This window comes from Mirounga leonina, unplaced genomic scaffold (genome assembly GCF_011800145.1).
Source record: "Mirounga leonina isolate KUSES-001 unplaced genomic scaffold, KU_Mleo_1.0 Mir_180, whole genome shotgun sequence".
Lineage (NCBI taxonomy): Eukaryota > Metazoa > Chordata > Mammalia > Carnivora > Phocidae > Mirounga > Mirounga leonina.
This window is the reverse complement of record NW_023270469.1, coordinates 26,070,440-26,083,783: the sequence shown is the minus strand read 5'-3', so window position 1 is coordinate 26,083,783 and position 13,344 is coordinate 26,070,440. Positions and strand designations below refer to the sequence as shown.

Genomic DNA, 13,344 nt, shown 5'->3' with positions numbered 1-13,344 from the left:
CGTATAAGAGGAGGAAGAGAGGGGCGCCTGGGTGGCTCAGTCAGTTAAGCATCCAACTCTTGATTTCAGCTCAGGTCATGATCTCAGAGTTGTGAGATGGAGCCCCTCATCAGGCTCCATGTTCGTCATGGAGTCTGCTTATCCCTCTCCCTCTGTTCCCCTTCTCTCTCTCTCTCTCTCTCAAATAAATAAATAAAATCTTTAACTAAAAGAAGAAGAGGAAGAGACAGCAAGGAGTGCATGCACAGAGGAAAAGCCATGTGAGGACACAGCAAGAAGGTGGCCATCTGCAAACCAAGGAGAAGAGCCTCAGGAGAAACCAACCTTGCTGACACCTTGATCTTAGACTTATAGCCTCCAGGCCTATGAGAAAAATTTCTGTTGGTTAAGCCATCCAGTCTGCAGTATTTTGTTATGGTGGTCCTAGCAAACTAATACACAGTTCTTAGAAGACACCTAAGACTTAACGAGGAATTTAGATTTTATTCTGTAACCAACAGAGGGTGATTTGGGTTGTAAGCTGGGAGTAACAGGATCAGATCTTTTGGACAGGAAGATCACTGCCAGAGAAGCACAAAGGAACTTTGGAGCAAGGAGAGAGTAGAGACAGAGAAAAAAACAGTCAGGAGGGATTTTAAGAGTATGGGTGAGAAATGATGAGGACTTGAACAAAAGCCATTGGACAGACAAAGCAATGGTAAGGTAGAATCAGCAGAATGTATTGACCAGTTGGACATGGGGAAGCAAGAAAGGAAGCAATACTGAATTCTCCCAGGTTCCTGATTGGGTAGTGATTGTAGTACACATTTATTTGTTTCCTACCCAGGCTTCCCCATCCTAAGAATACTCCAGAATTGACCCCAAACCTTCCCTATTGTGCAGCCCATGTGCTTTGGGGAAGCTCACCCTATTTCCACTAATGGTGGGTTTGGACTGACTTATACTAATTAGCACATTCCATTGGTCTGGCTATAGTTTTGGGTTCAGGAGTGAGCATGTGGTCTAAACATGCCAATGAAGGGGAATGTCAGAACTCTAAATTGGATGGCTCAGACTGAATGCTCTCCCCCACTGAACAAGAACAAGGAAGCTTGTAGGTTTGACTTAACTGGCAAACATTTTGTGACCCCAGGGGAATGAGCCATACACTGGAGCTGACTATAGGCAGAGCAAAGCAAAGATAGATCCCCAGAGACACCCTTGGGCTGTTGGATCAACTGACCATGAAGTCCTGGGCTCTCCAGTGATGGAGTCTAGAAATCCCCTGATGTTTAAGCCGGTTTGAATTGAATTTTGCTGTTCCTCGCCAGATAGATACAGGTAATCAGGTGAATGGTGGAGCCATTAACTCGCATATGCAAGGCAAAAGGAGGGGCCCCTTTGAAAGGAAAGAACTTTCATCTTGAACCTTCACAATCTTACCTCTTCGCTCAGAGTTGATCCTTGGGTCTGGAATGACCCCCTTCTCACACCTGTGGGCCTGCTAAAGAAGTCCTCCTCACACCCAGAGGCCCCATTCTTATGCACCTTCCTTTGTAAAGCCTTCGTGAACCCCTATTCTGTCCAGGTCAGAATTCACCACTCTTTCTGAGATTCCATAATATTTTGGACACAGTTCTATCATAGCTTTTTATCAACTCATGTTACTATTTCCTCCACTGGGCGCCAACCTCCTAGACAGTCCAGGACACATCATATTCTTCTTCATGTCCACACCAGTAGCCGTGCAGCCTCTGAGCATCTCGATGAATGAATGATAGCTCTTCTTCCCCATATTCTTCTCATACTAATGAATTTACCTGCCACTCCCCCCACTTTGGACTGAGGGAAACTCTGGCTATCAGATCATGGATTAAATTATATAAAAAAAGTTGAAAATATAGGAACGTGAGGAAGGGGTATTTTTATGGAACTGGGAATACAGAAAAAGAAAAGTTGGATAAAATAAGTACCTCGATTATAATGATGTGATCACTGCTCCTTTGCCAAGTTAGGAGGGTGACACACACTCTGAATCTCTCTGGATATATGAGATGGGTTTACAATGTCTCCTAGTACTGCTGAAGACTGTGGGAAGAATCTAAAATCAGCACTACCCACACATAAGGTCGCATCATGCCTATCAGTTTATTTTGATCTCATTGAAGGCGTTTTGGAGTAGTGCGCAAGAAATAGCTCAACCAAAAGAACATTTAAATTATGTAAAAATGAGCTCCAGTGATTTAAATCCATTAACCTTACATAATAAAATTTCAAACATAGTACTGTAATTTCAAAATACGAAAAAAAAAAAACCTTTAATAATTTGAACTCAGAGGAGATAAGTTGTATCTGAATCTTCGCGGAAAAAAGTTGAAGGATACCGATCTTCCTCTACAAGTCCATTTGGAGATGTGAATTGCCGGGGAGGCAAGTGTAGCCAAGCCTAGATCGATGAGGATAATAATGAATGACGACAGCCTTGAGCCTCAGAGTGCGTGCTATGTGCCAGGTGTTATTTGAGGTGCAGAGGACACAGCAGTGAACAGACACATCTGAATAATGATGGTGAGAAGGACATGTACTGAGCTCTTGCTATGTATGGGCCAGGCCCTGAGCTAAGTGCTCTGCGTATATTGGCTCATTCATTCCACTCCTACCATTATTGTCTCCATTTTTTTTTTTTTAAAGATTTTATTTATTTATTTGAGACAGAAGGAGAGAGAGAGAGAGCACATGAGAGGGGGGAGGGGCAGAGGGAGAAGCAGACTCCCTGCCGAGCAGGGAGCCCGATGCGGGACTCGATCCAGGGACTCCAGGATCATGACCTGAGCCGAACGCAGTCGCTTAACCGACTGAGCCACCCAGGCGCCCATTATTGTCTCCATTTTACAGGTGCAAAAACTAAGCTTCAGATAGGTAACTTCTCCAAGGTCACAAAGCCAACTGAAGTGGTGCAAGTAGGACTCTATCCAGGCCTGTTGGATTCCAGAAGTCACACAGCAGTTAAGTATAAACGGTTGCTGGAAATGTTCCATGGGTAGGGGGCTAAGCCATTTTAAGTCCTGTTCGCTCCTTTTGCTTACACATTCCATATTTACAGTTGGCGTGAAGGTAAAATTCAGTATAGTTCTACCAAAACTTCAACAACTTTAAATCAGGGGAGCTCAACCAATGAGTTTTCATCAGGGCATTTATCAACGACTTAAGTTCACAAATCTAGAAGATTATGCAACCTAATCTGTACCTTGGCAAACTATTTTTACCATTTTTTTAAAAAAAGATTATTTATTTTAGAGAGAAAGTGTGTGTGCATGAGTGGGGAGAGGGGCAGAGGGAGAGCGAGAATCTCAAGCAGACTCCCTGCTGAGCTTGGAGCCTGATTTGGGGAGATCACGACCTGAGCCAAAATCAAGAGTCGGATGCTTAACTGACTGAGCCACCCAGGCACCCCTATTTTTTTTACCACTTTAATTCAGCGTTCCCCCTGTTTCACTACTACCCTTTGTGACTTTCATAATATGTGCATACCACATGTACTATTATTTACTTAAGATTGATTCATTGTTTTTTGCTTAATGTTTTAAAGGAAAATAATATCACCACTCTAAATAAAGAACCACTAATTCATTCAACAAATATTTATGAAGTGCGTAATATGCACGAGGAAGTAGGGATATAGTAATTAAAAATACATCTCAGGAATCCCTGCCCTCGTGGAGCTAATGTTCAAGTAGGGGTGACGGATAAGAAACAAGTTAAAAAAGTAATATATATAGAACATAAGAGAGTGATAGTCCTAAAGGGAAAAAAAAAAAGAGAGAGAGAGAGAGGGTCAGTCAGGGAGGGCTAAAATTTTGGATAGGGTGGTGAGGGAGGCCTCACTGAGAAGGTGACTTTTGAATACAAAGACCTGAAAGGGACCACCCACGTGGAAATCCGAGAGAAAGGCAATCCAGGGGGTGGAAACAGACAGTGCCAAGCCCTGAGAAATCAGTGTGCCTGCAGCTTTCAACCATAAGGAGGTCATGGGCAGAGGCAAGACTAGACAGGAAACTGTTGCAAAAATCCATGCAAGAGATGATGTTGGTGTGGACCACAGTAATGAGAAATAATCAGATTGCTGATGGACCAGTTATAGAGTATAAGGGGAGATGAATAAAGAAAAACCCTAGAGGGGCACCTGGGTGGCTCAGTTGGTTAAGCAACTGCCTTCGGCTCAGGTCATGATCCTGGAGTCCCGGGATCGAGTCCCGCATCGGGCTCCCTGCTCGGCAGGGAGTCTGCTTCTCCCTCTGACCCTCCCCCCTCTCCTGTGCTCTCTGTCTCTCTCATTCTCTCTGTCTCAAATAAATAAATAAAATCTTAAAAAAAAAACAAAAGAAAAACCCTAGAACTTTTGACCTAGGAAGCAGCTGGAAGGATGGAGTCCAATATACTTCTTCTTCTTTTTTTTTTAATCCCTCCATAGATCCTCCCCCATCCCCCGGATCTGGATTTCTGTCACTTGCGTCACAGTCTCCCCACTCAGAGGAAGAAATTTAGAAAGAACCAGTATAAAAAAAAAAAAAAAGATTTAAAGTTGCTTTTGGTTTTGCTGATCTAAAGTCTGTGTGTGTCCCACGGTTCTAGGACTCTGCAATCTTGATGACACTGGGAAAGTTAGTATTGTTTGTTTTTTTTTTTCAGGGATCCAGCAGACACCTTTGGAATACTGAAATTCTGTATAAGGTAAATACACTGAACACACTCTGAATATCATAAATATGCTGAAATCCTGTCTAGTGCAATTCTGGTTCATAGATTGATTGGCTGGGTAGTAAGGAACAGAAGCTTTCGGGGAGAAAAGAAACGTTCCTGGCTCTTAAAATATAGGCTATAAACAGACCTATTTTTGGCAAACTATGTACCACTTGTGTCAAGTGAATTAATGCAATTGTTTAGCATCATAAGCTCAAACTTTAATTTCACTTTTTCTGGCTTACTCAGTAGTTCAAAAAGAGGAGAGATCAAACAGAGCAAAAATACACAAGCAGTGAATGAGTTTCATGGTGAGCCAAGACATCATGGAAGAAAAACAAGGTAATCTGGTTTTATCTTAAACACTGGCCTGTTACTTTAGTATTAAAAGAGCTGTGGTATTTTTTGGTTTAGAGCCAATGGTCTCTGTACAAAAATAATGCCTTTCTTGGCACTGATAAATCATTAGTCATCCATCCTAACGGTTTCAACATCAAAAATAGCTTACTGGCCTTGTCAGTAAATAACCTGCATTGCCTTCAATTAGACAAATTAACATATTCACTGTATCGACCCTATAGTCATTTCATGAAATTATAAATATTGACTATGAATTATGTTTACTTTTACATCGGATAGTGTAGCAAACTGAACATTTAAAATATGATAAAGTTAAAGGCTCTCCTGTAACTACCTCTAAATAGAACCTTAACTGAAGGTTCAAGGTGGTTTCTCCGCAGGGCTGCAGACCTACCTGTCTAGAGGCTCCTAGACTCCATCGTAAGTGCCATACCAAATTCATCTGTTACCCCAAATTGCCCATATTCCTGTGCTCTGTATATCTGTTAGTGACATCTCCATCCACTTGGTCAACCAGGTTAAAAACTCGAATCACCTTTGACCCCTCTCTGCCCTTCGCTTCCTATATCCAATTAGTTGCCAGGTATTGCCCCCTGAACTTCCAAACTGACGTCCCTGTATTGAATCTCTCCCTTCTTCACCCCACTGCGGGAATTCTCTCTTAAAGCTCAGTTTTATGTTGTTACTTGCTCAAAAATCTTACTGTTTTCTATTTCCTATGGAATAGCCTAAACTCTTTAGCTCCCAAGGCTTTCTACAGTTTGGCCCTGATGCCCCCACCACCTCTTGTTTCGATTACACCAGGATTTAATTCATAAGGGTGACTGAGTAATGACAGAGTGGTCATTGCCATTGAAATAAGTTTTATTGCTCACCTTTCGCAAGAGAAGGGGGCACATTGTGCCATTTAAAGCCACACAGGGAAGTACCAGGGTCAGGAAGGAAGCAAAAAGAGTGAGAGGAGAGCATGACCCGGAGCCTCTATGGTGGTTTCTGCGGGAAGAAATGGGTGAGACAGAGTAGGCAAATTTAAGCGAGCTTAGGATGGGATACTTTGATTAATGTCAGTGGACTCTGGGCTATAAAAGGTGTTCTCACTGTCCAGTATTCAGCCGTGGGGTGATTTAGGGCAAGGGACCTGCGAGTTAAAGGAAGTGGTTGGGGATATAGGCTTTTGACTGTTTGGTTAACGGAAAGTGTGTTCACAGACAAGTTGTTTGTTACTCTAGGAATTAGCTCACCCAAAGAGGACAGCTCCTGGGGGGGGGGGGGGGGCTAAAATCCCAAGATGTCACAGCATCTTAAAAAGCAGGGAATAAGAAAATGATTAATACACATCTCCCTTCCCATGAACCCTTTGCTCATAGCTCTACTAACCCCAGAAAATGCCCTTCTGTATGAAGTTCTACAGGGCATCTCTCAACACTGCCACTGCCCACACCTGTGACTGAAGAGCTACCAAGTCTGGTATCATGTAACTATAAACCGTAAACATAAAACTGCCAGTTATTTTACCAGCAAAAATAGGTTTATTTGGAAATAGCAGAGAATGGCCATCCAGCGCAAGCAACCTATGGCAAAACCAAAGACAAGATCAGAGAACACATGAGACTTGGCTCATTTATGGAGGAGAGGGGCACTTGGGGAAGCTGTTATAAAGAAGTCCATTAGAGTAAAACAGAGGAGTTCAACGTACAGTGGCTTCTCATTGGCTGAGTTGTGGCTGTTTCTCGTTGGCTGGGCCTTTGGAGGAAAGAAAACCTTTCTTCCTCTGGCTAAGGTAGTAAAATTGTATCCATGTGCAAGGTCCTTCTCTCCCTGTTGGATTTGTAATTGGCAAAGAGTGGTAGGGCATGAGAGCTCCCCCTGCTGAATCTCCCGACTCCATCTTAGTGAGGTTTCTCTTTATTAATTTTCACATAACCATGACCCCTTCCCTACCCCTTTCCCCCAACTAGACAAGCGATTGCACCTGACACGGGAACCCATCCAATCTATAGGGTGGCAGGCAACATATGACTGTTACGACCTTCTTCAAAAAGACAAACTGGGCCAATCAGATTTCCTCTTTTAAGGTTCAAATTAAGGCCATGAAAGGAGATTTCCAGCGGATGGTAAGGTGGACTGGGAGGCCCTGAAGTAAACTCAGGACCTTTGTGAGCCAGACATAGCCCAGTGCTTTCCCCCTCTCTCCTCCTACTCCATCCCTTACCCATGCCAAAATACTACAAATAGTCCATAACTCTCTGGGGCTAGTGCTGGAGGTTTTGTTCTGTAGAAAATAGGCCTGACTTGATCAAGCCTTAGACGGGAGACCACAATGATGCCCTTTTATAAGACCCCAAATGTGTTGCAGTGTTTTTAACTTCAGGTAAACATTTAAAGGACCACATAAACAATCTAGTACAAATGCATCCAGCAACTTCAATGGGCATTTCCAGCTCCTTTTTAAGGCTCCCACACTGAGCTCACACTCTGCGCGTTAGAAATCTTCCGGGGGCGGGTGGGGTACTGCGCCCCGCCCCTGATCACGTGGGACCAAGTCCGCAGGTTGTCGATTGCTTCTGCCTGGGCAAACCCTCCGGGATCGATTGCTCCGGTCTGGCCTGTCCCCGGAGCGGGAAAATTTTCAATCCAGCCTGGCGGCCGCAGCAAACCCAATACCCTTCACAATCCTGACCTGCGTCCGCTTTTTCAGGCTTTTACATCCCGGACTCCCGGCATCCCACCAGTGGAAGCGGAGAAGTTCAAGCCGCCGCCGCTGCCATGTCCGAGGCTTATTTCCGGGTGGAGTCGGGTGCGCTGGGGCCTGAGGAGAACTTTCTGTCCTTGGACGACATCCTGATGTCCCACGAGAAGCTCCCGGTGCGCACGGAGACCCCCATGCCTCGCCTCGGCGCTTTCTTCCTGGAGCGGAGCGGAGGGGCCGAGACTGACCACGCGATCCCTCAGGTAATCCTTTAGGCGCGGGTTCCTCCTGAAAAGACTACAATTCCCGGTGGGCCTCGCGGCCGCGCCCGACCCGCGCTGCCCCTTGGGATTTGTCGTTTTAGGGGGAAGCTGGGCTGTACGCACACACGAGTTCCATTGGCCGGTCTCAGCGCGCTGAAGTGGTTTCTTAGCTTTCGCCTCCTGTGTGAAACCAGATTTATGCTAGGTGGTCTCATTTCATTTTTGAAACTGTCCAAATTGAACAGTGTCCCCACCCGCCCCGTCCTGTGTCGAAGGCTTAAGGATTGGCTACTACTGACCGCTTCAGGATCGGGGTTCTGATCCTGTTTGGCTTCTGATACGTCTGGGAACCGCAAATTGCTAGATTGATCCCTGCGCAACGATGACGGTATCAGCAACTGTCTCCCGAGGGCTTTAGTGCCGGCGTGGATGGGGTGGGGGAGGAAATTTCCCCATCTGTTACCCCTTTAATCCTTCAACGACCCTATAGTTAGATAGGGTTACGCACTGGGGATCTGAAGCTCAGAAAGGTTGTGTACCTTGCCCAGGGTCCCACTGCACATGGTGAGCTTGGGATTGGAGCCTGGAGCTGTAGGACTTCACACGCACGTCGGTCCCAGGATCGGGCTCGTCATGGTTATTTTGTTACCTCCTCTTTTTTTTTTTTTTTTTTAAGATTTTATTTATTTATTTGAGAGAGAGAGAATGAGAGACAGAGAGCACGACAGGGAAGAGGGTTAGAGGGAGAAGCAGACTCCCCGCCGAGCAGGGAGCCCGATGCGGGGCTCGATCCCGGGATTCCAGGATCATGACCTGAGCCGAAGGCAGTTGCTTAACCAACTGAGCCACCCGGGCGCCCGTTACCTCCTCTTTAACCTACATTTTGTTTGGAAGGGTGTGTTAGTTTGGCGTGTTTGTTTTAGTTTTTATCAAAGTAATGCATGTACAAAGTTTTTTTTTTTTTTCTAAGATTTTATTTATTTATTTGACAGACACAGCGAGAGAGGGAACACAAGCAGGGGGAGTGGGAGAGGGAGAAACAGGCTTCCCACAGAGCAGGGAGCCCGATGCGGGGCTCGATCCCAGGACCCTGGGATCATGACCTGAGCCGAAGGCAGACGCTTAACGACGGAGCCACCCAGGCGCCCCTGCATATACAAAGTTTTAAAGGTCAAATGGTACCAACAAATGTATAACAAAAATAGTGGGCCCTGCCTTGCTTTCCCCCACTTTTCCTTGCTCCACCCGGTCTGTCGACTTTTTAAATAGTTTCTTTAGGATTTGCCTCTGTGTTTCTAAATAATAGTCTTAAGCTTGTTTTCTTGTCTTAAAAAATTAAGACATTATTTCTGGGCTTTGCATTATAGTAGATAAGGGTTTTGTTCTCGTACATACTGCTGAGCAGAGATGTGCTGCCCGTACTTTATTCATATTGCCTTCGTTTTACCAAATGTCCTTTTTGTGTTCCGGGATTCCATCCAGGCCACCCCATTGCATTTAGTATCCCATCTCCTTAGGCTGCTCTTGGCTGTGACAGTTCATCAGATTTTCCTTGTTTTTAATGACCATGACAGTTTTGTGGGGTGCTGGTCAGATAATTTGTGGAATGTTCCTCAGTTGGGATTTGTCTGATGTTTCCATCATGGTCAGACTGCAGTGACAGTTTTTGAGGAAGATCACAGAGGTAAAGTGCCATTTTTATGACATCAAGGACGCATACTGTCAGCATGGCTTATCACATTGATAGGAACCTCGATCACCTGGCTGAGGTAGTGTTTGTCAGGATTCTTCACCATAAAGTTACTTTTTTCCAGGGCGCTTGAGTGGCTCAGCTGGTTAAGCATCCAGCTCTTGATTTCGGCTCAGATCATGATCTCAGGGTCGTGGGATTGAGCCCAGAGTTGGGCTCTGTGCTCGGAGTGGAGCCTGCTTAGGATTCTCTCCCTCTCCCTCTGCCCCTCCCCACCTCTCTCTCTCTTTCTCCCCTGCTCTCTCTTTCTCAAAAAAAAAAAAAAAGTTACTTTTTTCCACCTTTCCATACTGTTCTCTTTGGGAGGGAGTCATTATGCACAGCCTCACATAAGGAATGGGGAGTTATGCTCTATTTCTTTGAGGGCAGAGTGTCTACATAAATTATTTGGAATTCTTCTGTGTGGGAGATTTGTGTAGGAGGGTTTTTAATGACATATTTAATTTCATTCCTAGATGTAGGACTATTCAGATTTTCTGTTTCTTCCTGTGTTTCTCTTGGTACATTGTTTTCTCCCCTAGGAATTTGACGATTTCATATAAATTTCCAAATGTAACAGTATAATGTTCAAAATATCCTTTTACTATCTTTCTGACATCTGTAGGATTATATTGATGTCTTGGTTTTTATTCTTGATATGGAGAAATTATGCTCCTTTCATTAGTCTTGCTAGGAGTGTATCAAAGGCATTAGTCTTTTACTTTCTTTCTTCAAATTTTTATTTAAATTCTAGTTAGTTAACACACAGTGCAATATTAGTTTCAGGAGTAGAATTCAATGATTCATCACTTACATACGGTACCCGGTGCTCGTCACAACAAGTGCCCTCCTTACTGCCCATCCCCCATCTAGCCCACCCCCCCACCTACCTCCCTCCATCAACCCTCAGTTTGTTCCCTGTTGTTAAGAATCTGTTTTGGTTTGGGGCGCCTGGGTGGCTCAGTCGTTGGGCGTCTGCCTTCAGCTCAGGTCATGATCCCAGGGTCCTGGGATCGAGCCCCACATCGGGCTCCCTGCTCGGCGGGAGGCCTGCTTCTCCCTCTCCCACTCCCGCTGCTTGTGTTCCTGCTCTCGCTGTCTCTGTGTCTGTCAAATAAATAAATAAAATCTTTAAAAAAAAAAAAAAAGAATCTGTTTTGGTTTGTTTCCTTCTCTCTCTCTCTTTTTTCCCCCTCCCATATGTTCATCTGTTTTATTAGTCTTTTAAAAGAACTAACTTATAGCTCTGTCAGTTTTCTTTGTACCTTTGTTTTCTAAGTCATTAAGTTCTTATAATTAGTTCTTTCCTGCTACTTTCTTTGGGCTTAATTTTGTATTGTTTCCCACCCCCCACAATCCTGCCCATGCATTTTGAGATGGGTCCCCGGGTCCTTGATTTTTCAGCCTTCCTTTATGCATTTTTTAGCTCTACATTTCCTCTGAGCACAGCTTTAACTGCATTCCACAAGTTTTGATTTGTTGTGTTTTATTTTCATATCCGTGAGTTCAAAATAATTTCTAATTTCCATTGTGATTTCTTCTTTGACTCATGATTATTTAGAAGACCAGTGCTTAATTCCAAACATGTTGGGATTTCGCTCTTCATCTTTTTTATTTTTGATTTCTAGTTTAATTCATTCCACTATGGCCAGAGAATGTAGTCTGAAAAATTTCAGTCATTTGAAAGTTAAGGCTTGTTTCATACTGCAGCATAAAATCCATTTAGCCATTCTATATGCACTTGAACAGATGTGTGTTATGAAGTCATGGTGTGTGATAAATAATGTAAGTTAAGTCAAGTTTGCTATTTGTTTTGTTGAGGTCTTTATATTTTTACTGGGTTTTTTTTTTGCTATTATTTATCTAAAGAGATATGCCAAAGTCTCCCTCTATGATTATAGATTCGTCTGTTTCTCCTTTTACTTCTGTCAGTTTAGACAGATACCTATCTTTTTCTTGTGGATATGATGATCCTTTTGTTATTGTCAGATGTCCCCTTTATCTCTAGTATGCTCCTTTCTTTTGACTACTATTTGCATGGCATTTTTTCAACCTTCCTGTTTCTTTATATTTAAGATATATCTCTTTTAAGCAGCATATAGTTGGGTTTTGGTTTTATTCGGTTAGACAATTTTCCAATTGGTGTATTTAATTTATTTACATTTAATTTAATTATTGATATATTTGTGTTTACTTTTGCCTTCCTGTTTTTTACTTTGTGTCCTGCATTTCCTTATTTCTTCCTGGGATCATTTTCATTCTCCCTTCAAGATTTCCTTACTCTGTGTCTTCTGGTGATAAATTCTCCATTTCTGTCTGTACAAGGGGTCCCCAAGACCAACCCCAGGTTTGATGATTCACTAAGAGAACTCAAAGGACTCAGCATACAGTCATTCTTATGTTTAAATTTTAATACAATAAAAGGATACAGAGTAAAATCAGCAAAGGGAAAGGGTATGTGGGATGAAGTTTGCAGAAAGCTGGACACAAGCTTCCAAGAGTCCTGTCCCAGTGGAGTCGCACAGGATGCACTGATTTTCTCCAATAATGCATTATGACAACATGTGTGAAATATTAGTGTACCAGGGAAGCTCATTAGAGACTCAGTACCCAAGGTCTTATTGAGAGCTAGTTACATAGGCACTCTACCTAACATATACCAAGAGTCCAGGCTCCCAGAAGAAAAGCAGGTATTCAACATAAACCACATTGTGCAAACTGTTTAAGCACAATGAGACACTCGTATCCATTCTGAGAATAGTGGGAACCCTCCTGAAACCCAGGTAGGACACCCACCAAGGACCAACCTTGCAAGCAGGCCCTTCTAAGGAGGGCAGTCTTGGGCTTGCTCTGTTAACTTTCTGCATGTTTCCTGTGTGAAAATGCCTTTATTTCCCCTTTGCTTTTAAAGGATATTTTCACTGGGTATAGAATTTTAGATTTGCAGTTATTTCAGGCCTTTTTAAAAGATGTCATTCTAGGGCACCTGGGTGGCTCAGTCGGTTAAGTGTCTGCCTTCGGCTCAGGTCATGATCCCAGGGTCCTGGGATCAAGCCCCACATTGGGCTCCCTGCTCAGTGGGGAGTCTGCTTCTCCCTCTCCCTCTGACTGCTGCTCCCTCTGCTTGTGCTATCTCTCAAATAAATAAAATCTTTTAAAAAATAAATAAATAAAAGATGTTGTTCCATTTTCATTGTTTTGTGTCTTCCATCATTTCAGTTGAGGGGTTGGCTTTGACTCTTTTAGCTCTTTTTGTAAAGGAGATGTGTTCTCACCCCCACCAGCAGTGCTTTCTGAGATTTTCTCTAGGTCTTCATCTTCCAGCAATTTGAGTAAGATATGCTGAGTTGTGGTTTTATTAGTATTTTTCCTACTTGGTGTTCATAATATTCCTAGAGTCTGTGATGTGATATCTCTTTAATTTTGGAAAATCCATGGCCATTATCTTTTCACATACTTCCTTTGCTTCAATCTATTCCTCCTCTCTTTCTGGGCTTCAAATTACATGCAGGTTAGACTCCCATTTCTTTTTCTTTCTTTCTTTCTTTCTTTCTTTCTTTCTTTCTTTCTTTCTTTCTTTCTTT

The 13,344-nt window shown here is 43.4% G+C and overlaps 1 protein-coding gene across 1 annotated transcript in view; it reads left to right on the top strand.

Moving 5' to 3' along the window:
- Positions 1-13,344, top strand: part of GINS3 (GINS complex subunit 3) — a 48,868-nt gene that overhangs the window by 29,719 nt on the left and 5,805 nt on the right. The window contains exons 3-6 of the mRNA XM_035025088.1: positions 2,875-2,984; positions 4,669-4,710; positions 4,969-5,061; positions 7,778-8,031. Of these exons, the coding sequence (XP_034880979.1) occupies positions 5,019-5,061; positions 7,778-8,031 (297 nt within the window). The 5' untranslated portion in view covers positions 2,875-2,984; positions 4,669-4,710; positions 4,969-5,018. The remainder of the gene's footprint in view (positions 1-2,874; positions 2,985-4,668; positions 4,711-4,968; positions 5,062-7,777; positions 8,032-13,344) is intronic.